At 36.0% G+C, this 27,861-nt stretch overlaps 1 protein-coding gene across 1 annotated transcript; it reads right to left on the bottom strand.

The window, feature by feature from the left end:
- Positions 1 to 156: 156 nt before the first annotated feature.
- Positions 157 to 26,568, bottom strand: LOC117328393. Its single transcript, XM_033885922.1, has 4 exons — positions 26,275 to 26,568; positions 23,148 to 23,223; positions 6,079 to 6,135; positions 157 to 347 (listed from the first exon to the last, which is right to left on the bottom strand). Exons 1-4 carry the CDS (start codon positions 26,566 to 26,568, stop codon positions 157 to 159), a joined length of 618 nt encoding a protein of 205 aa, XP_033741813.1.
- Positions 26,569 to 27,861: the final 1,293 nt, after the last annotated feature.

The following is a 27,861-nucleotide window of genomic DNA, read 5'->3' as shown; positions in this document are numbered from 1 at the left end:
GACCTTTGAACATTAACTAATATGTCATAATTCCATTCAAGGTCAAATTCAACATGTCATTTTTCTTCACCTTTGAACCCTGACCTAAAACGGATATCCTTCACTTGTGATATAATTCAACAATTTCATTCCTGTGAACTTTAACCTATTAATTACTCACTTCTCTGCACCTGGCTCTTTCCATTTTAGGTCAAATTCAACAAATGTGAGTTCAACCCTTTCATCGACATCACCAATGAATGTGAAGAGGATACACTCGATGCCCCTGTCGTAGACTTGTGGGTAGTTTGGTGAGTGGAAGTTCCCTCTCGACAGGCCATAGCTCTGGTAGACAACACAGTCACAGGCTGAAACACACACCAACAATGCTCAGCTACCCCATTCAAAGATGGCTGATGGACAAATACTGAACACATTTGTTGAATGACATGTTGTTTACATCTTTTTTTTTTATAAAAGCTATTTAAATTAAGACAATGTACAAATGTGTAAACAACACATTTAAAATTGTTTTATACAGAACAATTTTCACAAAAATTAATTTTTCTTTGAAAGATGTACAGATCCTTTTTTTTTTTAAAAGTTCTAACTTACGAACAAATATGAATAAAAAGTTCTGGAATTGCTATGACCTGACTGGGTTTAGAATTACCTCAGAATACCTCCTGTCAATACACTCGATCACCACGGTGACTAAACATTGTATAATCATACCTGTATGCAGTGGCCATCCTTATAAACTTTCAAGTCGTTTATTGCAGGAAGTCACTTAATTATCACCATAATTATTATAATAATATGACATACAGGTAGTCTCTTACTACAGGTGATCTCCTATTACAAGTGGCCCCATAATACAGGTGGCCCCATAATACAGGTAAAGTCTCTTACTACAGGTGATCTCTTATTACAAGTGGCCCAATAATACAGGTGGCCCCATAATAACAGTGGCCACTTCATACAGGTAGTCTTTTACTACAGGTGATCTCTTATTACAAGTGGCCCCGATAATACAGGTGGCCACTTCATACAGGTAAAGTCTCTTACTACAGGTGATCTCTTAATTATTACAAGTGGCCCCATAATACAGGTGGCCACTTAATACAGGTGGCCACTTCATACAGGTAGCTCTTACTATAGGTGATCTCTTATTACAAGTGGCCCCCATAATACAGGTGGCCACTTCATACAGGTAGTCTTTTACTACAGGTGATCTCTTATTACAAGTGGCCCCATAATACAAGTGGCCACTTCATACAGGTAGTCCTTTACTACAGGTGATCTCTTATTACAAGTGGCCCCATAATACAGGTGGCCACTTCATACAGGTAGCACTTACTATAGGTGATCTCTTATTACAAGTGGCCCCATAATACAGGTGGCCACTTCATACAGGTAGTCTCTTACTACAAGTGGCCAGTACTTCATACACATTTTCTGTTACAACAATTGGTCTCTTGATACAGAGAGTCTACACAGGCAGTCTCCTAACACAGGTAGCCTCTTTACAGATGGTCACTGATTACAAACGGTCAGTTAATATGGGTGGTCTCTTTACAGATGGTCACCGATTACAAACGGTCAGTTAATATGGGTGGTCTCTTTACAGATGGTCACCGATTACAAACGGTCAGTTAATATGGGTGGTCTAATTACAGGTGGTCACTGACTACAAACGGTCAGTTAATATGGATGGTCTCTTTACAGATGGTCACCGATTACAAACGGTCAGTTAATATGGATGGCCTCATTACAGGTGGCCTTTTAATACAGTAGGCCACTTAATACACATGTTCTCTTAACAAATTTTAGTAACCATGGAAATAATTTTTTATGGTGATCGAGTGTTTAACATATGGTTTCTTCAGCTTTAGCATACACCACAGTCAGATCAAGCAAGGTATACTTACCATAGCTGAAAAGTATCATAATTATAACATGTATATTATGAAATTAATGCAACATTCTATAATAATGACAACAATATTTATTATTATAAAAGACATGTTATTGATTCTAATTGTAGCCTCATTTTCCAACTCATATTTATGCAAGTTTTCCAGAGGTACTTATCTTTTAAATTAATGCAGATATTTGAACACTAATTGCAAACACAATTCAATTAAAGAAATGAACCTGTTGTTTATTTTGAATTAGTAATTTTATATAGAATCAGTACTACCTTTTTCTACTTAAAACAATGTATTCCTACATTTGTATATCAATCATATAAACAGATGATTAACTTTGACTCTATGTAATGGCCGACTTCAAATGCAACAAAGAATCATGGGAAATGTGTTACTCAAAATAAAAAAAGGGGAATTTTTTTTTTATATGTGTATCAGCATCATGATACAAGTAGGTATCAAACAGTTCTAAAACAGGCCTCCTGTTTGTTGTTCAGAGAGGTAGCCATCATCTACTACAGACCACACCTTAAAATGTCCTGGCTGATCGTGAAGTGATAACCCAGTCAAACAAAGAGGACTTGATTACTGGATGTTAACATGAGATATAACATGTGATGGTTAATCTTAAACTGACAAGCGTGTCCGCTAGAAACACACAACAACCACACCGAAATGACAGGGAATAATGCCATCTACACAAGTAACTATGGCAATCAGCAGTCAATATCTCAAGCTTTCAAGTTACCCAGGTGAATCCAAAACTACATCGCAAGAAAGCTTGACCTTTAAGTAATATACACAACAATAATGGTTGCTCTAATGACATTAGCTTGCATGCCCATGGTCATCTGAGAAATTGCCTTATTAGATAGGGATGAAAAGATTGGAGGTATTTCCTTAAATGACCGCTTAGCCATTAGACTGTTCGATGTTCAGCTGGTTCAAATTCATTTTAGCTTTTACTCTAAACGGAAATAAACAGCTGTATGAAGGAAGTCGGTGATCATGCTGGTATTAGAACCACCATTTAGCACAGAACTGGTCAAGCAAGACCATTTATTTAATGCCACCATTTACTTGGCTAAGAGACATCGATTTACCAAATCCTCACTACTGCTTTTTGAAAGTACATCAAGACATGTGATTGAGGTTCTCTGTCTTTTTGATTTATAGAAGTTAACAGACAGCTCCAGACAGGACTTTACTCATAAATCAGAATGTTTTCCTTAAATGACAAACATTCAGTTCATGAAGATTAGACATGGCAAACACATCTAGTCTAGTGATTATGTAAAGGTTGAATATATATCGTTCCTTATTTTTGTTTACGAAATTTCTTCATTTTCAAAACACATCTTTGAATAATATTTCATTAATTCCATATTTTGAATTGTACATCCAGTTTATTATGTATAAATTGTATAATTTAATTATATATATATCTATGTCATATTAATGCATTTATATATTTAAATACTTTTACATACAATTGCATGAATGTTAATTCCTCCATATTTTTTTTGTGGCAAATTCTAAAATCTTACTTAAGTATTTCTGACGATGAAGAGGATGAGTGGTCTTAATGTGGGAGAAAACTGGAAAACTCGGAGAAAACCCATGTGGTCGTACATGTGTCTATTATATCCCATAGGGGATAAAACATCCATTGACATGGTGAGAGGTGACAGTGATTCATGTGGTGCCCCATCACTTCATTGAAGGGTTGTCACGAAAACATACATCATTTGGATGATTTTTAATTATAACTTGCATTTCACTTCCTGTGTTATTTTTTAAATATTTAAAGTTTAGAACATACCCTCTAGAAATAATACATGGTTAAATAATGAATAACCATGGGTTTTAATTTAAACTAGAGCTGGAGACGACATAGCTCACCCAGAGGGATGGAATTTAGAATTAGTTTTTAAAACTAGGTCAAAGGTCATCGTCAAAGTAAGCATGTCTGCAAATGTAGTACGAACTGAAAGGTCTTGTCACAAGGAACACAGATGTTCATTAAAGGAAAATAGCAAAGAATAAAAATTTCTGCAACAGCAGCTGAATTTATTTTCCATTCTAAAACTTAGCGGATACATGCTTTCAAATCTCCTCCCAATGATAAATGTAACCACTGGGATTTGAAGCCTAAAAACTGTTGTATAGAAAAAGTCAGTAGTCAGACAGATACTCAAACCATTTTAAGAGGATTTGTTTCAATTTAAATATTTGACAGAAGTAATGTTTAAAAATGGGTTTCACAACAGGCAAACACAGGCGAAGTTTAACACAAAGTAATTCACCAGTATACACCAAGTCTCTAAAACATTTATAGGCTCTGCTGATAGAAAGCTATACATCTTCTGGAAATCCAATCTAAATAACTGCCTCCATTTTTTTTGTATATATTTTGATATGATTGATACTGTATTTCTACAGGATTTTGTCTATATAAACAATGAACACAGATACTCTTTAAATCGCCTGATTTTTTAGTGCTTTATAAAAACGAGGACCCACATGTAAGAGTTAAACTATACCTTGAGAACTATCGAACTCCTAACTTATAATGTTCTTTATAAAACAATTATACATCTACAGGAAAAAAAACAACTTATGAATTAAATGTTTCAATTCGATTGTTCCTTTTTGACAAGCAACAGAAACATAAAACAATAATAAAAAAAAAATCAATCTCGGGGAATAGATTTCCCTTGTTGGTACCTCGATTTTAATACAAAAGTACATTTCATACAATTCCCAGATAGACAAATTAATGCTTCTGAGAGAAAATATCGAAAGACAATCTCCATGGTAACATGTTCTATAGGATTTCTGATGAACACTATATATGAAGTGGGACTGATTTGTGAGAACTGTATTACTGGACCAGGGTGGGTTAGATTCCGGCTTTAATGTTCAAATTCTCCTTATTCACAGAAAACAATAGGGGCAATGACAGTCAGACTTCCAATATGTATCATAGCTGATACATTGTCGGAACCCAGCAGAAGAAGCATTGTCATCTTAATATAAATCAATAAAAAATATTTTCAGAGATACTACATGTAAAACAAATGACAACATGGCATTAAATTGATCATTACATTTTTTTTTGGTCAGTTGAAGTTAAACTCCTTAAAAAACTAAACATTTGGAGCCAAAAATGTTTTTCATTTGATGTAGGGTAAGACGATGGAATATTGAACAGATATAGAACCTCTACCAGTAATAATGTAAACGACCTCACCACACAAAACACCAGGACTACCACAGACATTTCCTTCCATTAAAATGACGACAGTGTCTTTATTTATAACCAGATCTTTTAATTCAGCAAACGTGTAGAAATAACTTACTCCTTCACAAGTTGTTTCCCCTTAAGTACATGCTGCTACAACAGAAATATGAGGCTGTTCAACCCTTCAAATAAGTGCGGGATTTTTATTTTCTTTTTTAAATTTGGACCAGAGCTGTCTGCCTTATATTCAATGCTGAAATATCACGTGTTCAGTCTTCAACAAAAACTGCAAAATGTATCTTGTCCTTTTGCACAATTGCATTTGTTGTTTTGATGAAGCAAGAACAGTTTAACTCTATGACATCCTTAATGAAATTGATCTGTTTTCAACATCTGCATTAATTTAAAACATTCAGTAATCTGTTTACATACACAAAATCTAATATCTCGAGATATCTACAATCATACACAATTTGCAACATTTTTTCTTTAGATGGAAACCAAATCAGTATGCTACCTGAAATAAAAGAATGTTAATGGTTGACAAATTACAATTCCTCCTTGTGTAAGATTAATGCATGCAACTTACATAAGGACCAATTGTACTTACTTATCACCACATCAATGCATCATCTTATCTGTCCTAATTAAAACTGAATGAACTTTGGTTATATCCAACTATAATTTAACCTTAATTAACATACCTTTGTATTTATTAGTAAAAGCAGAACTGTTAATGGCTACAAACTTTATGAACTCTGTTGTAGTAAAATTAAATACTTTCAAGCATTAGTGTTAACATTGATTGATCACATTATCCAAACACTCAACATTGAGGGTCTTAAACATTTTATGCCAAGTTAAATACTACTATATAATTGTTAATGAGGAGTTACAAATCAGTCAGCAGTTATCTCCCTTTACCTCTGTGTTCAGTTACATATTTGCTTTCATAGGACAAACACTTGTCTCTAGCTGGGGCTAAAAAAAATGACACAAAAAACAAAGAGATTATATAGTACAATGAACACCCCTCCATGTACAGCACACAATAATATACTGTATAATCTGATCGTTTCCACCTGGTCATATGAACTTGTACTAAAATCAGGATCATTGAGATGACAAAATCTGTTTGTTTTAGTTATGTTTAATTATCAAAGAATACATTAGAAAAATTAACACCAACTTGTTTCTTTGAATTTTAATTTTGATAATATCAGTTTAATCCAGTAATTATTACACCAATAAGTAAGAATATAATCTTGTAACAGTGTTGATATCTCTCCATTAATCTGCTATAGGTACATGCTCTTATACAATGAGTTATTCAGTATTACCACTTCATCTTACAATAGGATAACACTGGGACATGAAAATGGTTTGGCAGTACTTTGTATACAATTTTATATCATCTTTTAATAAAATTCTGCTTATAAATACAACAAAGTAACATTTTAATCATTGATACACTATACTATTCTACCTAGCACTTCTATACTATTGGATAAGAGACATTACTATTGGATAAGAGACATTTATGATGATTGGATCAGAGAAATCAATGCTTGTTGATGATTGGCTAAGACAAATCAACACTTGCAGATGATTGGATTACACAACTCATTACTTGTAGATTGGCTAACAGAATTCGATACCTGTCGATGATTGGCTAGGTAAGCTCAATACTGGTAGATGATTGACTAGGTAAGCTCAATACTGGTAGATGATTGACTAGGTAAGCTCAATACTGGTAGATGATTTACTAGGTAAACTCAATACTTGTTGATGATTGGCTAGGTAAACTCAATATGTGTTAACGATTGGCTAGGTAAACTCAATACTGGTAGATGATTGGCTAGGTAAACTCAATACTGGTAGATGATTGGCTAGGCAAACACAATACTAGTAGATGATTGGCTAGGCAAACACAATACTGGTAGATGATTGGCTAGGCAAACTCAATACTTGTTGATGAGTGGATCAGAATGCTCAACACAGTTGGATGATTGAAATATTGGATTATAGATTTGTTGGTAATTAGATATATTGATTTAACAAGTGCTTAGCAGCAAAATGCATAATTGATAAAAACGTGTTTACATTTTACCAAAGTTTAGATTTCATTACTGTATTTAGATAAGTTACATTTATATGTTTATATCTCATTCTGTTGTAACATTGGCAGGTGTATCATTTATCATTTAACAGTGCTAGTCAATCTTCAATAAAAAACAGCAATGTTTCCTTTGGGAAATCACAGTTGTCATGAAGCCAAACTTCATTTCCCATGAAAGAGTGAAAAAAAGAATAATCAATCTTTCCATTGATTATTTATGAATAAATTGATCGCTGATAGATTTTATTAGATTGAACCATTGGCCTCAAACCCCTGAGTAGAAATATTTTATCAATTAACATGATATCTCAGTTAAATAATGTATGGCTTTATAATTGCCACTATAACGATGTTTACTGTAAGGCGTGCATGCATAAATGCGCATGTTTAATGACAAACTGTATTTTAACAGCCATTTTATTGACAAAGATACATGGTTGAAAGCCATTTGAATTCTTTATTACATTTCCAGTAGATGGCAAAACGTATGATTCTGTAATCAATTCTCTTTGATTCAATTTCATTTTTTTTTCAGGTAAAATAATTTCATATGCAACAAACTGAAAATTTGTGCAGGGAATCTATTTCCTATATTTCCAAGATTTCCTTATCAAGTCACAACATAATATACTATTAAAATACTTTATAGACATGTATGAATACTTCGGCTTGTGAATTACTGCTAGTGAATGATACATATCTTTTATAATATTCTTTTTGAAACTTGCCCGACCACATTGGTATTCTCAGGTTACTTCGGTTTCCTCCGACAAGAAGACACCTCATGCCATCTGGGGCAACAAGTGTGATTATAATATAAGTTGATATATGTTGTTTCACAATTATTGTACACATTTACATTTATTTTGCTTTTTGTTTGTCTACTGTGAGTGAGGTTCAAGGCTGTAGAGGGGAGGGGTGGGGAGGGAAGCCCAGCGAAAACAACTTGGTCTGAATGGTTATACAGAAACTATTAACAACGATGAGACTCCATTCTCTGTCCCCTATCGACCATAAGCTATCACTTTACCAGAGTGAAGGGGAGTAACTCTGATAGATAAGAATGACGGGAATCATGATGGGACGTAAGATAGTGAGGAAAGGTATAAATACAACTATCTATCCAGGTCACCACATCAAAATTCCAGGTAATTATAAACACATTGAGTTAAAAAGGTTGTAATGTTTGTAACTTTGTGGAATTGTTACTTTTATCACATGATAATAAATTAAGCACAGATAAGGTGTGTTATAAACAAACCTGTGACATCGGTGAAATTTTATCTTATGTAACAATTTACCTTTGACTGTTAACATCGCATTTGAGCTTGTACACAGTATACGCTCAATGTAACATGCAAGTAAAGTTTCATCAGGATTTGTTGGTAAAAACATCTGGTAGTGTGATTATTAAACAATGAATGTGACAGCAATTTCTACTTTGCTACGTGACCTTGATATTTTACCAGCCAAGTTTATATCCAAACTTGTTACGACAGTCAGGACATTTAGGCACGTGACCTTGGCATTTTACCAGGCGAGGTTATATCCAAACTTGTGATGACAGTTAGGACATTTTGGTAACAGAGACATTGACCAAATCAAAACTTGTCAAGTGTATGTGCAATGCAAACACACATTTGATTTAGTGTCATTAAAATCTGTCAAAGCTGCCAGAGTGATGGCAAAGAATGCAATGGTGAGACCGGATAAACGACATTGTGGGTGGTAGGGAGTAATGATCAATAGATTTATCCTCCAATCATTCTATAATTACTTATCATCAAATCAAGCTGCATATGTCTTTGTCGTTTGTCACCAAACTGGGACAGATATTGTGTATGTTACATCTGGAGAAATTAAAAGAGATAATATTGACCCTGAGAATGCAGGAATGACAATAAATTATTGCGGTCTAGTGTTGTAGCCCTTTTATAATTAGCCAGTCATAATCTATGACAAATGAGACCTGTTAGTGTACAGTTTCACAACCATATATAGAACACCATTTATCTTCATTAAAATGTGTCACTAATGATCTGTCATTTTTTCAAGGCATATTGTAAGAGCTGTACAGACTGTTTATCACAATTAAAGAAACATTCCAACCATTTGATTAGCACCAAAATCAATGAAACCCTCCTGTATCAAAATACAACCTTCGCTGGAGCTCGTACGTCAAGGAGAGAACAAATATATTGAGCAAATACTTTTTTTTCCACAAAAGGAACAACAGGATTGTGTGAAAAATTAACAGTTGAGTTTTCTTGTGACTTACAATGATAGCAGCAATATTATCCTGTTGGTATTAGGACTCTATGCTTGATTTTATCATGTCAACAATAAACCAGTGAAGCTCCATAGATAGCATGTGACAGACTGTCAGACGGGACATAACCATGATCAACACGTCAAATGACTCGGGTATGTCAGTTCTTAAGAAGAAGATGTTATTCAAAGTATCAGCTGAATGAATGACTGACAGACAATCAAACAACACATCATAAACGCATGGGCATTTCGACCACGGAGTGTCAAAAATGTTCTCATCTAAATGATTATGGCAATATCACAATCATTAGGAAAATTTATAAACCTTGAGGATCGAATAAAATATCAGACATTAATTAAACTGACAAGTTTTTGAACAGCAAAAGTGCATGATGTTGTCTTTTTATCAATTTTTTTGATGAAATCATGATTCTATGTGATGTGAAATTATTGAAATTTCCTTCCCATTGATAGCCATCACAATTGAATTGTGGAGCATTTGTGCATCGTTATTGATTCTATGGCCACTTCATGGCAGTGGTGCTGCAGCTAATTATGCACGATAAATCCCCTCATTAGTAATAAATACGATCCATCTAAACGACCCAAAGCTGTGATAGCTGGCAGAATTCTGTATATTGAATGTTAAGCTTTATAAAGATGTTTTGTGTTGAATGCATTTTATTGTTACAATTTGAGATAAAATGTATGAATTTATTCTGATTAATATTTTCTCCATATGGGACCACCAGGGTTACACAATATTGGACCACCAGTATTACACATTATAGGGACATCCAGGGTTACATATTATAGGACATCCAGGGTTATACAATATGGGACATCCAGGGTTACATATTATTGGACCACCAGGGTTACACATTATAGGACATCCAGGGTTACACATTATAGGACCTCCAGGGTTTCACATTATGGGACATCCAGGGTTACACATTATGGGACCTCCAGGGTTACACAATATAGGACCTCCAGGGTTACACATTATGGGACCTCCAGGGTTACACATTATGGGACCTCCAGGGTTACACATTATGGGACATCCAGGGTTACACATTATGGGACCTCCAGGGTTACACAATATAGGACCTCCAGGGTTACACAATATGGGACCTCCAGGGTTACACATTATATGACCTCCAGGGTTACACATTATATGACCTCCAGGGTTACACATTATGGGACCTCCAGGGTTACACATTATATGACATCCAGGGTTATACAATATGGGACATCCAGGGTTACATATTATTGGACCACCAGGGTTACACATTATAGGACATCCAGGGTTACACATTATAGGACCTCCAGGGTTACACATTATGGGACATCCAGGGTTACACATTATGGGACCTCCAGGGTTACACATTATATGACCTCCAGGGTTACACAATATGGGACCTCCAGGGTTACACATTATGGGACCTCCAGGGTTACACAATATGGGACATCCAGGGTTACACACTAGGAGACCTCCAGGGTTACACATTATGGGACCTCCAGGGTTACACAATATAGGACATCCAGGGTTACACATTATAGGACCTCTGGGGTTACACATTATAGGACCTCTAGGGTTACACATTATAGGACCTCCAGGGTTACACATTATAGGACCTCCAGGGTTATACAATATAGGACCTCCAGGGTTATACAATATGGGACCTCCAGGGTTACACATTATGGGACCTCTAGGGTTACACATTATAGGACCTCCAGGGTTACACAATATAGGACCTCCAGGGTTACACATTATGGGACCTCCAGGGTTACACAATATGGGACCTCCAGGGTTACACATTATGGGACCTCCAGGGTTACACATTATAGAACCTCCAGGGTTACACAATATGGGACCTCCAGGGTTACACATTATATGACCTCTAGGGTTACACATTATAGGACCTCCAGGGTTACACATTATAGGACCTCCAGGGTTACACATTATAGGACCTCTAGGGTTACACATTATAGGACCTCCAGGGTTACACATTATGGGACATCCAGGGTTACACATTATAGGACCTCCAGGGTTACACAATATGGGACCTCCAGGGTTACCCATTATGGGACTTCAAGGGTTACACATTATGGGACCTCCAGGGTTACACATTATATAACCTCCAGGGTTACACATTATAGGACCTCTAGGGTTACACATTATGGGACCACCAGGGTTACACACTATGGGACCTCCAGGGTTACACATTATGGGACCTCCAGGGTTACACATTATGGGACCCCCAGGGTTACACACTAGGAGACCTCCAGGGTTACACACTATGGGACCTCTAGGGTTACACATTATAGGACATCCAGGGTTACACATTATAGGACCTCCAGGGTTACACATTATAGGACCACCAGGGTTCCACATTATGGGACCTCCAGGGTTACACATTATAGGACCACCAGGGTTACACATTATGGGACCTCCAGGGTTACACATTATGGGACATCCAGGGTTACACATTATAGGACCACCGGGGTTACACATTATAGGACATCCAGGGTTGCACATTATGGGACCTCCATGGTTACACATTATGGGACTTCAAGGGTTACACATTATGGGACCTCCAGGGTTACACATTATATGACCTCCAGGGTTACACATTATAGGACCTCCAGGGTTACACATTATGGGACCACCAGGGTTACACATTATGGGACCTCCAGGGTTACACATTATGGGACCTCCAGGGTTACACATTATGGGACCTCCAGGGTTACACAATATGGGACCTCCAGGGTTACACATTATGGGACCTCCAGGGTTACACATTATAGGACCTCCAGGGTTACACATTATAGGACCTCCAGGGTTACACATTATAGGACCTCCAGGGTTACACATTATGGGACCTCCAGGGTTACACAATATGGGACCTCCAGGGTTACACATTATAGGACCTCCAGGGTTATACAATATGGGACCTCCAGGGTTACACAATATGGGACCTCCAGGGTTACACATTATAGGACCTCCAGGGTAACACAGCATATAGTGATAGTATGGCTATGTGGATGGACATTTGGATATGTGGATTTGGATGTGGATGGACAACTAGTTTGATATATGTATGGACAGTTGAATATGTGGATGGACAGTTGGATATGTGGATGGACAGTTGGATATATGGATGGACAATTGAATATGTGGAAGGACAGTTAGATGTGTGGATGGACAGTTCGATATGTGGATGGACAGTTGGATATATGGATGGACAGTTGGACATGTGGATGGACAGTTAGATATGTGGATGGACAGTTGGATATGTGGATGGACAGCTGGATATGTGGATGGACAGTTGGATATGTGGATGGACAGTAAGATGTGTGGATGGACAGTTGAATATGTGGATGGACAGTAAGATGTGTGGATGGACAGTTGGATATGTGGATGGACAGTAAGATGTGTGGATGGACAGTAAGATGTGTGGATGGACAGTTGGATATGTGGATGGACAGTTGGATATGTGGATGGACAGTTGGATATGTGAATGGACAGTTAGATATGTGGTCGGACTGTTGGATATGTGGATGGACAGTTTGATATGTGGATGGATAGCTGGATATGTGGATGGACAGTTGGATATGTGGATGGACAGTAAGATGTGTGGACAGTTGGATATGTGGATGGACAGTTGGATATGTGGATGGACAGTTAGATATATAGATGGACAGTGGATATGTGGATGGACAGTAAGATGTGTGGATGGACAGTTCGATATGTGGATGGACAGTTGGATATATGGATGGACAGTTAGATATGTGGATGGACAGTTAGATGTGTGGATTGACAGTTCGATATGTGGATGGACAGTTGGATATGTGGATGGACAGTTGGATATGTTGATGGACAGTTGGATATGTGGATGGACAGTTAGATGTGTGGACGGACAGTTAGATATGTGGACGGACTGTTGGATATGTGGATGGACAGTTGGATATGTGGATGGACAGTTAGATATGTGGATGGACAGTGGATATGTGGATGGACAGAAAGATAAAACAGAAAGGACATTTTCTATAATACTTCGCCCTCTTCCTCTCCAGTCATATTTTTAAAACTTCATTAGCAGTCTTTAAAAAAAACAACTTGTATAATGTCCTCAAAAATGTTCTGATAATTGATGAGGTTGGGTTTTCATAAGATTTTTCTGAAGATACTTGAATGACACGAACACTGCCATATTTCCATGCAAGACTATGCACCTCAGAGCATTTCAGCACCTCCTGCATGCAAATACATTTCAAAAGGATGTTAGTTAAGCCCTTTGGGTAATCCATCATCAGGAAAATATGCTGGCAATCTGCCAGAAAATTCCAAAACCTGTCAGCCCCATTGTGTAGGACTCCTTACCAACTAATATCAATATGGATGTGCAACACATTCTATTTGCATTTTGAATATTTCTTTTGATATAGAATATTTGATTCTTTCAAATACAAAACATTTTAATTTGAATAAGAATTGAACAAAGTTATCAACTTTCAGCTGAACACATTTTAAAGGAAACTATAAAAACATGATATACGTACATTAGTTGATGGAATTATAAAAGTTAAAATGATCCAATGTTATACTGTAATACACTGACGTTTAAATATTCCTAATTTCATTTTCTTTATGTTAAAACTAATCTGGACTTCCAGAACATCAGGAAACTTGTAATATGATTTAATATAGAAGAAGAGTTTTACTGCTTGTAATATCAAAGCCACTGTGAAACTATAATCTACCATAAATTGACTTTTTGCAATACTATAATGCTAAAGACAGTGATACAAAAGTTCTCTTGGACAAGAGTGTTCCTCTGTTCTTCAGAGTTTTTAGCTTCTAAAACACTTCATTTTTCACTTTCTCTTTACATTTTTCCAAGCGGATCATTAAAGAAAATTGTAGTTTTTAGGGAATGTGATAAAACTGAAAAAGGATTGAAAAAAATCATACTCAAACAATGTATCAACATGAAAAAAATTCCAATAAATGAACCAAGTTTTGGGTACTTAAACTATACATTAAAGCTGTTTTGGAACTAAAAAATAAATGCTTTCCTAGAGTGGAACTAGAAATACTATCCTAGAGTGGAGCTATAAACATTATCCTAGAGTGGAACTATAAATACTATCCTAGAGTGGAACTATAAATACTATCCTAGAGTGGAACTATAAATACTATCCTAGAGTAGAACTATAAATACTATCCTAGAGTGGAACTATAAATACTATCCTAGAGTGGAACTATAAATACTATCCTAGAGTGGAACTATAAATACTATCCTAGAGTGGAACTATAAATACTATCCTAGACTGGAACTATAAATACTATCCTAGAGGAGAACTATAAATACTATCCTAGAGTGGAACTATAAATACTATCCTAGAGTGGAACTATAAATACTATCCTAGAGTGGAACTATAAATACTATCCTAGAGTGGAACTATAAATACTATCCTAGACTGGAACTATAAATACTATCCTAGAGGAGAACTATAAATACTATCCTAGAGTGGAACTATAAATACTATCCTAGAGTGGAACTATAAATACTATCCTAGAGTGGAACTATAAATACTATCCTAGACTGGAACTATAAATACTATCCTAGAGTGGAACTATAAATACTATCCTAGAGTGGAACTATAAATACTATCCTAGAGTGGAACTATAAATACTATCCTAGACTGGAACTATAAATACTATCCTAGAGGAGAACTATAAATACTATCCTAGAGTGGAACTATAAATACTATCCTAGAGTGGAACTATAAAAATAAACATTATCCTAGAGTGGAACTATAAATACTATCCTAGAGTGGAACTATAAATACTATCCTAGAGTGGAACTATAAATACTATCCTAGAGGAGAACTATAAATACTATCCTAGAGTGGAACTATAAATACTATCCTAGAGTGGAACTATAAATACTATCCTAGACTGGAACTATAAATACTATCCTAGAGTGGAACTATAAATACTATCCTAGAGGAGAACTATAAATACTATCCTAGAGTGGAACTATAAATACTATCCTAGAGTGGAACTATAAATACTATCCTAGAGTGGAACTATAAATACTATCCTAGAGTGGAACTATAAATACTATCCTAGAGTGGAACTATAAATACTATCCTAACTGGAACTATAAACATTATCCTAGAGTGGAACTATAAATACTATCCTAGACTGGAACTATAAATACTATCCTAGAGTGGAACTATAAATATTATCCTAACTGGAACTATAAACATTATCCTAGAGTGGAACTATAAATACTATCCTAGACTGGAACTATAAATACTATCCTAGAGTGGAACTATAAATACTATCCTAGAGGAGAACTATAAATACTATCCTAGAGTGGAACTATAAATATTATCCTAACTGGAACTATAAACATTATCCTAGAGTGGAACTATAAATACTATCCTAGAGGAGAACTATAAATACTATCCTAGAGTGGAACTATAAATACTATCCTAGAGTGGAACTATAAATACTATCCTAGAGGAGAACTATAAATATTATCCTAGAGTGGAACTATAAATACTATCCTAGAGTGGAACTATAAATACTATCCTAGAGTGGAACTATAAATACTATCCTAGACTGGAACTATAAATACTATCCTAGAGTGGAACTATAAATACTATCCTAGAGTGGAACTATAAATACTATCCTAGAGGAGAACTATAAATACTATCCTAGAGTGGAACTATAAATATTATCCTAGGGTGGAACTATAAATACTATCCTAGAGTGGAACTATAAATACTATCCTAGAGTGGAACTATAAATACTATCCTAGAGTGGAACTATAAATACTATCCTAGAGTGGAACTATAAATACTATCCTAGAGTGGAACTATAAACACTATCCTAGAGTGGAACTATAAATACTATCCTAGAGTGGAACTATAAATACTATCCTTGAGTGGAACTATAAATACTATCCTAGAGTGGAACTATAAATACTATCCTAGAGTGGAACTATAAATACTATCCTAGAGTGGAACTATAAATACTATCCTAGACTGGACTATAAATACTATCCTAGAGTGGAGCTATAAATACTATCCTAGAGGAGAACTATAAACATTATCCTAGAGTGGAACTATAAATACTATCCTAGAGTGGAACTATAAATACTATCCTAGAGGAGAACTATAAATACTATCCTAGAGGAGAACTATAAACATTATCCTAGAGTGGAACTATAAATACTATCCTAGAGTGGAACTATCAAAATAAATACTATCCTAGAATCTTCTAAAATACTAAAAAGGAACCGAGTTGGATTTGGTAAGTCATGACACTATTTCTCTTAGATCTTAACTTTGGTCTCAAATCACCAGAAAGAAACAAACAGGCAATAAATATTTATTTATAGAACCTGTCTGTGTCGTTTGAAGGCTTTAAATTCAATATTCTGAAATTGCATTTCTTCAAAACTCATCCAAGCTACACAACAGCATTTTAAAGTGTGCTCAGATTCAGCCCAGATGCTAACTTTCACAACGTTGATTACGACTAGAACTTCTCATATAGTGTAATTTCCAATTGATGATCTAATGTTTAAGAGGCTTTCACTCCACATGAAATATACATGGCATTGTCAATTAGAAAATGTATTAACCCCAGCAAATTATTTGTTTTCCACCCAGTTTAAGCAAACAAAGTAATTTTGAATCTCATTCTCTGAGAGAAACACACTCATAATGATTAATATTTTTTAAATGATGATAAATTGTTAACTATTACAATTAAAAAGATTTACAGAATAATTAAGCAAAATTTAGAAAATTTCAAATTTATTTTGAATTAATATCAGTCCATTTATCAGAAATTGTGACAAAAAGAAAGAAAATTTCATTAACAATCGGACGAGGTACCACAATGTTCTGGCAGATAATACCATGACATTGTGTGTATCTTAAAATAACACACTAAGTAGCATTAACCCCTACCAGATTTTATTTCATGGTCTCAGCTGCTTGGATTTTTGAATGCAAGGGCATCTACATATAGTACGCCTACTAGATTTTATTTCATGGTCTCACAGCTGCCGAGATGTTTGAATACTAGTGCATCTACATATTAATTCCATGGTCTCAGCTGCTTGAATTATTGAATGCTAGGGCAAAAGTAAGTAAAAGCTAAGGACATTTGAACAGTATATTGCTGAATTTACAGATTCTAACTGTTTGAAAGTAACTCTATAAACCACCCTCACAGCTTTATCATTCCCTAAGCTCTAAAGATTTTACAACATTATATGGGGCCGCGGTGGTCGAGTGGTTAAGGTGTCCCGACACTTTATCACTAGCCCTCCACTTCTGGGTTGAGAGTTCGAAACCCACGTGGGGCAGTTAGTTGTCAGGCCAGGTTGTCCGGTGGGTTTTTCTTTCCGGGTACTCCTGCTTTCCTCCACCTCCAAAACCTGGCACGTCCTTAAATGACCCTGGCTGTTAATAGGACGTTAAAACAAAAACAATCCCACAGCATTATATATCCATTGTAAATTATTCCTCACCTCAGAGTTTCTTTACAAAAGATATCAAATTAGCTTTAGGTTAAATGCAGTTCTTAAGAACTAGCAATACACATTTTATCAGTGACTCAATTAAGGGAAAATTACCCTTCACATATTAAATAAATATATTTGGACCAAATTCAAATGGGTTTCATTGTCAAGAATATTAACGATCAACTAACACTTAATTTATTTGCTCATTTTGACCAATTCAGGAATTCCTATAGAACACCAGTGGGAACCTGTAGTTCATAAAGGCATAATATCAATCCCTTTCACTTTACACATGCCTGGACAAATCTGGCACATAGGCTGAAACCTATATCAAAACAGGCGGATATGGAATTATTAGAATTTTATCAGAAAAGCTCACTATATTATCTTTGCAGAAGCGGATGATATAGTGAATTACAAGCTTTATATCAATACAATGAGACACTGTCAATAGGATAAAGCGAAGCTTGGCATTAACGGACAGTTGATGATTATCAATATGATAGGGGCTGAAGCAGAGAGAGTAGGATGGAAATACGATCTAATGTTATGATAGTCAATCTCGCAAGCAACCAGTTAGGTATCCCATAAGTCAGTATTATATTGTTAAGTAGATAGCCCTGTACGATTTGGATGAATGATGGTGATGACCGCTGACCTGGATAACTACTGAAGAATGACCTCGTTGATCAGATCCTCAGAACGGATACCTGAGGGACCAATATTTACTGTCTACTTTGGTTTTCTTTTGAAAGAATGTCTCTTAATCTGAGATAGTCTGAAGCAAGAAGAATCATAAAGAAACTCAATGTGAATTCCTAGTTTAACTCTGAAGTGTTTTTTACATACTGAAGCTTTAATATCAAACAGGAACCTCAATAAAAATTCCTTCAATTTCGAAAAATTGGTCAATATTGGTCAGTTGCGACCTAATTTGAAAACTGCAAAACAAAATGGCAACACAGAACTAGAAACTCCAAAACTTTATCTACAATAGATACAGCTCATATAAAAATTACCTCCACCCTTGACCCCTGTCACCCTTGACCCCTGTCAAAACCTGAAAGTGTCATCAAGGCATTAAAGGAACATCAGGGGTAACCCTGTAGTGCCTCCTGTCATAAAACCAAAATATAGTGAGACTCTGGAAAACATTATAAGCAATGAAATATATCAGCATTAAGCTCAAAAAAATGGTTGGTATCAAAATCTCCCAAAAACTCATTATGACTATAGAAAATTGTGAAAAAATGTCAACAACACACTTGTCCATTGAAAAGAATTTTCCTAAAATTATGAATGAGGTAGAAAACAAATGGGTGAGTGCTTTGGTGATTTGTAAAGACATATTTGGGTTGTCTCATGAATGAATTCAGTCGCCTGTAATACATCGATAGTGCTCGAACTATACACAGGGCATTCTCATTCTTCAAAAATCATAAAACATTTTCCACTCCTTTGGTTTTCACCGGCAACCAGCTGGAGATTAATCACCAGGAACATAATTTAATCTTGACTCCTGCGTGAACACATTAACATGAATTTTGAATAACAATATTGTAATTATTTAGTGCTTTAAAGATTACAAGATCAATATTATGAATTATAATTATTCTGATGATTTCCCAAGATTTTAAAATTCTAAATGCACTTCAAAATTTGTTAGTAAGTCACGTTGTTATAGTTATAGCTCTTTATTGAAAAATGAGGCAAACATTCTCCTAATCAAGAGTAATTTGGTAGTGTTGACATCAGTCACAGTGAATTCATGGGACGACCAAACGTTTTAGTGATCTCCTCAAGTTACTCTTGGGTTGGTTAGATTGCTCAAGTAAAACACTAGAATAGAATGCTCCATAATTATATTCAATAGGACAAGTTAAAATAAAACAATTGGCGCTAGTTCAGCATTCTTTCTAAACAATGATGATCATTTTTGAACATTTAAAATCACAACTTTAAAAATTTTCAAGTTTATTATATATATAGAATTTTTTTAAATCACCGTTATATTTCATGAATAATACTGAAATGTTAATAATATTATGAATGATACTGAAATATTAGAAATAGAATACACATACATCGACCACCAAATCAATTTAAAATGATTTTAAAAGATTCTGCTTATAGACAGGAAAAAACAAGCAATGAAATTATAATTCAGTAAGTTTTCCCAATTATCATTGAGGAACAAAAACATCATCTTCAGCAAGAGGTCCACTCATTATATATAATAACAAGTTCACCATAAAGTAACAAGTTCACCCATTACATATAGTAACAAGTTCAACCACAATATATAGTAACACATTCACCCATAACATATAGTAACAAGTTCACCATATAGCAACAATTTCACAGACTGCATAAAGTAACAAGTTCACCCATTACATATAGAAATAAGTTCAACCACAATATAAAGTAACACATTCAACCATAACATACAGCAACAATTTCACCGATTAAATATAGTGACAAAATTACCTAATATATATATTAACAAGATTACCCATTATATACAGTAGCAAGTTCATCAATTATATTTAGTAACATATTCACCCATAACATATAGTAACAAGTTCACCCATTACATATAGGAACAAGTTCACCCATGATATGTAGATATGTAAAAATATTACCCTGTATATATCGTTACACCCATTATAAAAAGTAACAAGTTCACCCATGATATATATATATATATATGTATAGTAACAAGTTCACCCAAGATATATATATATGTATAGTAACAAGTTCACCCATTATATACGCTAGTAGAAAAGATAGTTAATATGCCCCCCCCCCCCCCCCCCTTTTTTTAAGAATAACAAACTGTTTTGTTTTTACTCAGTGGCAGTTTCTCCTAAATACACACAATCAATAGGAACATTAAAAGTGTATATTTAATTATCTAGAATTCAAGAAAAGTTAAAATAATAACAAGGAAATTTTACATATTCTTCTTAATAATAATTTTTCAGTTTTGCTTTAGAAAAGAAGCAGAAACAATGTTCCCCTCCTTTAAATGAAGGGTATAATGTTGATGTACCAAGTAGTGTTGGTTAGGAAATATGACCATGTAAATATTGGACAATGGAACTGGTAATGAGAAAACTGCAAATTTGTCTGGAATTCTGACCTCTGACAAGTCATCACATTCTTCAAACAAATTCGGAAATCACTTTGTCTTTCAAAATGTGTAATTTTCGAAGATATCACATTGAACTAAAATGTTGACAAGTAACAGATCAATAGCACAGGGAAATGACACATCTATAGACAATCTCCCTGGAGATAGCACAGGGATATTACACATCTACAGACAAACTCCAAGGGGATAGCACAGGGAAATATCACGTCTATAGACAATCTCCCAGGAGATAGCACAGGGAAATATCACATCTATAGACAATCTCCCAGGAGATAGCACAGGGAAATATCACATCTATAGACAATCTCCCAGGAGATAGCACAGGGAAATATCACATCTATAGACAATCTCCCTGGAGATAGCACAGGGAAATATCACGTCTATATAGACAATCTCCCAGGAGATAGCACAGGGAAATATCACGTCTATAGACAATCTCCCAGGAAATAGCACAGGGAAATATCACATCTATAGACAATCTCCCTGAAGTTAGCACAGGGAAATATCACATCTATAAACAATCTCCCTGGAGATAGCACAGGGAAATGTCACATATATAGAGAATCTCCCAGGAGATAGCACAGGGATATGACACATCTATAGACAATCTCCCTGGAGATAGCACAGGGAAATGACACATCTATAAACAATCTTCATGCATGGAGATAGCACAGGGAAATGACACATCTATAGACAATCTCCCAGAAGATAGCACAGGGATATTACACATCTACAGACAAACTCCAAGGGGATAGGAAATGAGAAATGGCAACAGAAGTTTGTTCTGAGGTACATTCTGCTGTCTACAGTATGACAGTCTGACTTTAGAAGGAAATCTGTATTTCTCTGATCCAATCATTTTGAGCTATGGTACTAAATCGTTGGTATGACATCCACATTTGAAATATTTCTCTGATCCAGCTATCATTGATCAAATCCCAACCGCACTCTTGCTTATGTCTCAAACATCAGGCAACAAATGTGATGATTAAGACATTCTGAAGCAGTAATATAGAACTCTCCAGAAGCACTGCCAATATGTTATGATGATGACTTTAGAGAGATACTTGTCAATCCTTCATATTTAGGAGCTAAGGCTTCCGGGATTTACCCTAAATTTTTCACATTTTTAAATAATCCAACAAGTTCATAAGAAGAAGCACTTTTAGATATGTAGTTTTTGGTACAATTGTCTCCCCTGTCTTTTGTCCAAGTTGTGGATCCATGACCCACAAAATTTACAGAACCTGCTACTAAACCTGCTACAAATCTTCAATAAGTCATTTGACCTCTTATCTCAAGTAAATGCATTTAACAATAGCAAAATTAAAAACATAGCCAGTACCATGTTGTACCTCCAAAAACAAAGAGTTCCAGCCAATTCATTTAGCAATTTTGAATTTAAGACTTGTTGCCCCATGTATTATACTGCAATATCATGCAGCTATGCAAAAAAAATATCACCTTATGATCTCTTAACTCACAAAACATCTGTAATGTTAGTGATCTGGTCGCTCAAACTCCAGACGTTTTAATGTTAGGGACTAGCCATGTTGTCCTTATACCCATAACAACAAACAACTTACATCTGTTTCTGGAGGAACAACATACGTGTAACATTTACATATCTTTTCAAAATTAAAGTCCCCTATCTATATAGTATCAAAAGTGGTCAAAATCTCCATCTTAAAACAAAAACTACTTGGTGACAATAAATATTGAACTTTTTGACTTAATACTCTACAAAAATGGGCAGGGAATTGTTTTTACATGACTACTGACAAGTACATCAGAGAGGGTGATTTTATTATAGTACGTATAATTACCACCTGAAGTAGATAATTTTTACATTAATTACTTCTAAAATCAATAGAATTATTACATAAAAACTTACCAGGGTTGATAGCAACATCAACTAAAGCAAAGTTGACCATCAATACTAGAACTCCTGGGAACCAACAAATACGCATCTGGAAAATACAAATAAAAACAATCTATAAATATCACGTAATGACAATCTATAAATATCACACAATGACAATCTATAAATATCACATAATGGCAATCTATAAATATCACATAATGACAATCTATAAATATCACATAATGACAATCTATAAATATCACATAATGGCAATCTATAAATATCACATAATGGCAATCTATAAATATCACATAATGGCAATCTATAAATATCACATAATGGCAATCTATAAATATCACATAATGGCAATCTATAAATATCACATAATGGCAATCTATAAATATCACATAATGACAATCTATAAATATCACATAATGACAATCTATAAATATCACATAATGGCAATCTATAAATATCACATAATGACAATCTATAAATATCACATAATGACAATCTATAAATATCACATAATGGCAATCTATAAATATCACATAATGGCAATCTATAAATATCACATAATGGCAATCTATAAATATCACATAATGACAATCTATAAATATCACATAATGGCAATCTATAAATATCACATAATGGCAACATTAAAAGCCTTATTTAAAATCAAAATAGGCCAAATGGACCAACATGAACTATGACTCGAGGTCAAGGTGTGGCCCAGCTTAGTACAATTCATAGAAATATCATATTTGTTAGCTTTTCAACTGAACTGCAATAGCACAGTGGGTTTATTACCAGACATGGGATTACTGTACGTGGATTAACAGTACACTTAATCCTGTTTATTACTGAAAAACAACAACTTGCTCCTGGATATTTTAGCTCATACACGTGTAGTTACGTGAAAGTTAGAAGTATTTGATAATACTTCAGGACAAAACAGAAAAGATGATCTAAGATGTTCTCATGGTCACAACTACAACGACCCTGAAGATTAGCTGTACCATCCAGACTATGGTGTTGTCAGTGTTGTTCTGATTAAGAGATCTAATAAATGATCGTTTTACCTCTGAATATGACTGCCTGTTATCAATCATGATTTGCTGTGACCGTTTTCAGAAGTTATTTCAAAAATTAAAATTAATAAGTGAGCAAAGTCGCCCATAAATTTAAATCAAAATGCACTTAAACAAATTTTTAACATAGCTAGATGCCATAAAACATCCACAACATTTTCCTCCATTTTGATGAACGTTTTTGCAGATATTTCCCTTTTATTCCCGATTGATCAATAATCAATCATTGATGATTTAAGAATTTTGACAATCGATCATGAATTTTAAAGTGATTCCCGACACAATTCAGTGTACCCCCCCACCTATCCACCCCTCTCTACCTCCACCAGTCTACACTAATCTATGTTATACCCTGTTATCTGTGGGAATTTCTAAGCCTCAACATGGGCATTCTAGCTACGGCCAAATTGCATGACCAGTTGAAATTAATTGATGCAATCAGGAGACAAGCCGACTGGCAGGGATCGTGCCAGTATATTGTATTTAGACTTGATCTACGTTTAGAGATCCAAGTCTGTGCCACAAATTTACAATCAGGCTAAATTTATATATTCCATTACAGGAGAATCCCACACTGCCATGACTAAACCCCAAAGCTAATTGACCTCATTGGCTAAAAGGGAGCTCCATGGTGTGTTGCTGGGAGCATTCTGGGAATAGGAAGATTTATCGATACAGCAGGGGGGATCATACAGCTTCTACAGCCTCCACAGGATCTTGATTAGAGAAACTAGACATCAAAGGATTGTTTTTCCTTTTTTTTTCACCAGTAAGTTTGATCATGAATAGGCTCTAATCTCTGACCTTGCTTACAATCAACATCTAACCATTGATCTGTGAAGGAGAACAGAGGGATGTGTATTCTCCTAGGCACCATTTTAAGGAAACATTCAACTATCAAAATCATCATAGGGCATTTCAAATCACAGAAAATATTCAGTTGACAAATACTTTGAAATGCATATGAGGGAGAGATAATCTTCCCTTGGGTTGTATTTACCCATAGGTAGGTTATCCATGTGGTGTTTTTTCATGCCACGATCTTAAGACTTAAATTGACTCTTTATCTAAACAAGAATTTCACTGAAGTAGATGTGTTGCCTGCGCAGAAAGACGAATGATTTACAAGAGTTATTGCATGGTAACAGATTTTCTATTCAAGGTTACAGCAACCTTGACCTACAACCTTTGGACCAGTAAAAAAAAAACCAAAAACGACCCCATGAAAGCACTTGTGGTAAGGGAAAACTGCATGAACTTTGAGTTTAATTGACCGAAGGAAACCTGATTTATCGCACAGAAACAACTATTTTTTTATTCTTAGTAACAATGGCCTTCACTTTTGACCTTCGGACCTAAAAAGTAATCAAGCACTTTTGGTAAAGAAAATCTGCATGAAGTTTGAGTTTGATTGGCCAAAGGGAACTTGATTTATCAAACAAAAATAAATTTTCTATATTTAGTGGCAGTGACCTTAACCTTTGGACCTGAGATAAGGAAGACCTGCGTGAAGTTTGAGTTTGATAGGCCCATGGGAACTTGAGTTACTGCACGGAAATCTCTGTGGGGACAATCCCACTGACGCCAACATAGTGATACCTATATTTTGCCTGCTTTTTGCAGGGCGAGACAAAAAGTCTTATAGATGCGTAACTTTGAATTGACTGATTATCTAAAAAGTTTTAGATATGTATCATTTTTGAGAAGTGCATATGTACATTTATACTTAGGACTTTTAATAAAATTTCCTACTCAAAATTAAGCAAAATTTTCTCAAGGTCAAATTTAGGCCAACCCCTATGGGAAATTAACATTGCTGGAAACCCCATCTTTTATTAAATTTAAATTCTATTTATCTTAAACAATTGCAAAACAAATTATATTACATATATTAGTCCAGATGGAATCGTATGATATGTCTTACTGCGGGACCAGAGTGTCTGCCGTGTTCAGGCAGGTGCCTGCAGCACCATAAAAGGTCACCTAGGTGATAAGCCTTTACATCCTAAGCCTAAGAGTTTTACCGCTGTGCCAACCAACCACTCCTATAAACTGTGCCAACCAACCACTCCAATAAACTGTGCAACCAACCACTCCAATAAACTGTGGCACCCAGCCACTCCAATAAACTGTGGCACCCAGCCACTCCAATAAACTGTGGCACCCAGCCACTCCAATAAACTGTGCCAACCAACCACTCCAATTAACTGTGTCATCCAGCCACTCCAATAAACTGTGGCACCCAGCCACTCCAATAAACTGTGGCACCCAGCCACTCCTATAAACTGTGGCACCCAGCCACTCCAATAAACTGTGCCAACCAACCACTCCAATAAACTGTGGCACCCAACCACTCCCATAAATGTTTCACCCAGCCACTCCAATAAACTGTGTCACCCAGCCACTCCAATAAACTGTGTCACCAAGCCAATCCAATAAACTGTGTCACCCAGCCACTCCAATAAACTGTGTCACCCAGCCACTCCAATAAACTGTGTCACCCTGCCACTCCAATAAACTGTGGCACCCAGCCACTCCAATAAACTTTGTCACCCAGCCACTCCAATAAACTTTGTCACCCAGCCACTCCAATAAACTGTCACCCAGCCACTCCAATAAACTGTGGCACCCAGCCACTCCAATAAACTTTGTCACCCGGCAACTCCAATAAACTGTGGCACCCAGCCACTCCAATAAACTGTGGCACCCAGCCACTCCAATAAACTGTCACCCAGCCACTCCAATAAATGTGTCACCCAGCCACCCCAGTAAACTGTGGCACCCAGCCACTCCAATAACCTGTGGCACCCAGCCAATCCAATAAACTGTGTCACCCAGCCACTACAATAAACTGTGTCACCCAGCCACTCCAATAAACTGTGGCACTCAGCCACTCCAATAAACTGTGGCACCAAGCCACTCCAATAAACTGTGGCACCCAGCCACTCCAATAAACTGTGGCGCCCAGTCACTCAAATAAACTGTGGCACCCAGCCTCTTCAATAAACTGTGGCACCCAGCCACTCCAATAAACTGTGGCACCCAGTCACTCCAATAAACTGTACCACCCGGCCACTCCAATAAACTGTCACCCAGCCACTCCAATAAACTGTTTCACCCAGCCACTCCAATAAACTGTGTCACCCAGCCACTCCAATAAATGTGTCACCCAGCCACCCCAGTAAACTGTGGCACCCAGCCACTCCAATAACCTGTGACACCCAGCCACTCCAATAACCTGTGTCACCCAGCCACTACAATAAACTGTGTCACCCAGCCACTCCAAAAAACTGTGGCACCCAGCCACTCCAATAAACTGTGGCACCCAGCCACTCCAATAAACTGTGGCACCCAGCCACTCCAATAAACTGTGGCGCCCAGCCACTCAAATAAACTGTGGCACCCAGCCTCTCCAATAAACTGTGGCACCCAGCCACTCCAATAAATTGTGGCACCCAGTCACTCCAATAAACTGTGGCACCCGGCCACTCCAATAAACTGTCACCCAGCCACTCCAATAAACTGTGTCACCCAGCCACTCCAATAAATGTGTCACCCAGCCAATCCAATAAAATGTGTTACCCATCCACTCCAATAAACTGTGGCACCCAATCACCCCAATAAACTGAGCCACCCGATCACCCCAATAAACT

Source organism: Pecten maximus, chromosome 5, assembly GCF_902652985.1.
Source record: "Pecten maximus chromosome 5, xPecMax1.1, whole genome shotgun sequence".
Taxonomy (NCBI): domain Eukaryota; kingdom Metazoa; phylum Mollusca; class Bivalvia; order Pectinida; family Pectinidae; genus Pecten; species Pecten maximus.
Note: the sequence above shows the minus strand (reverse complement) of the source record. Positions and strands in the feature narration are given on the sequence as shown.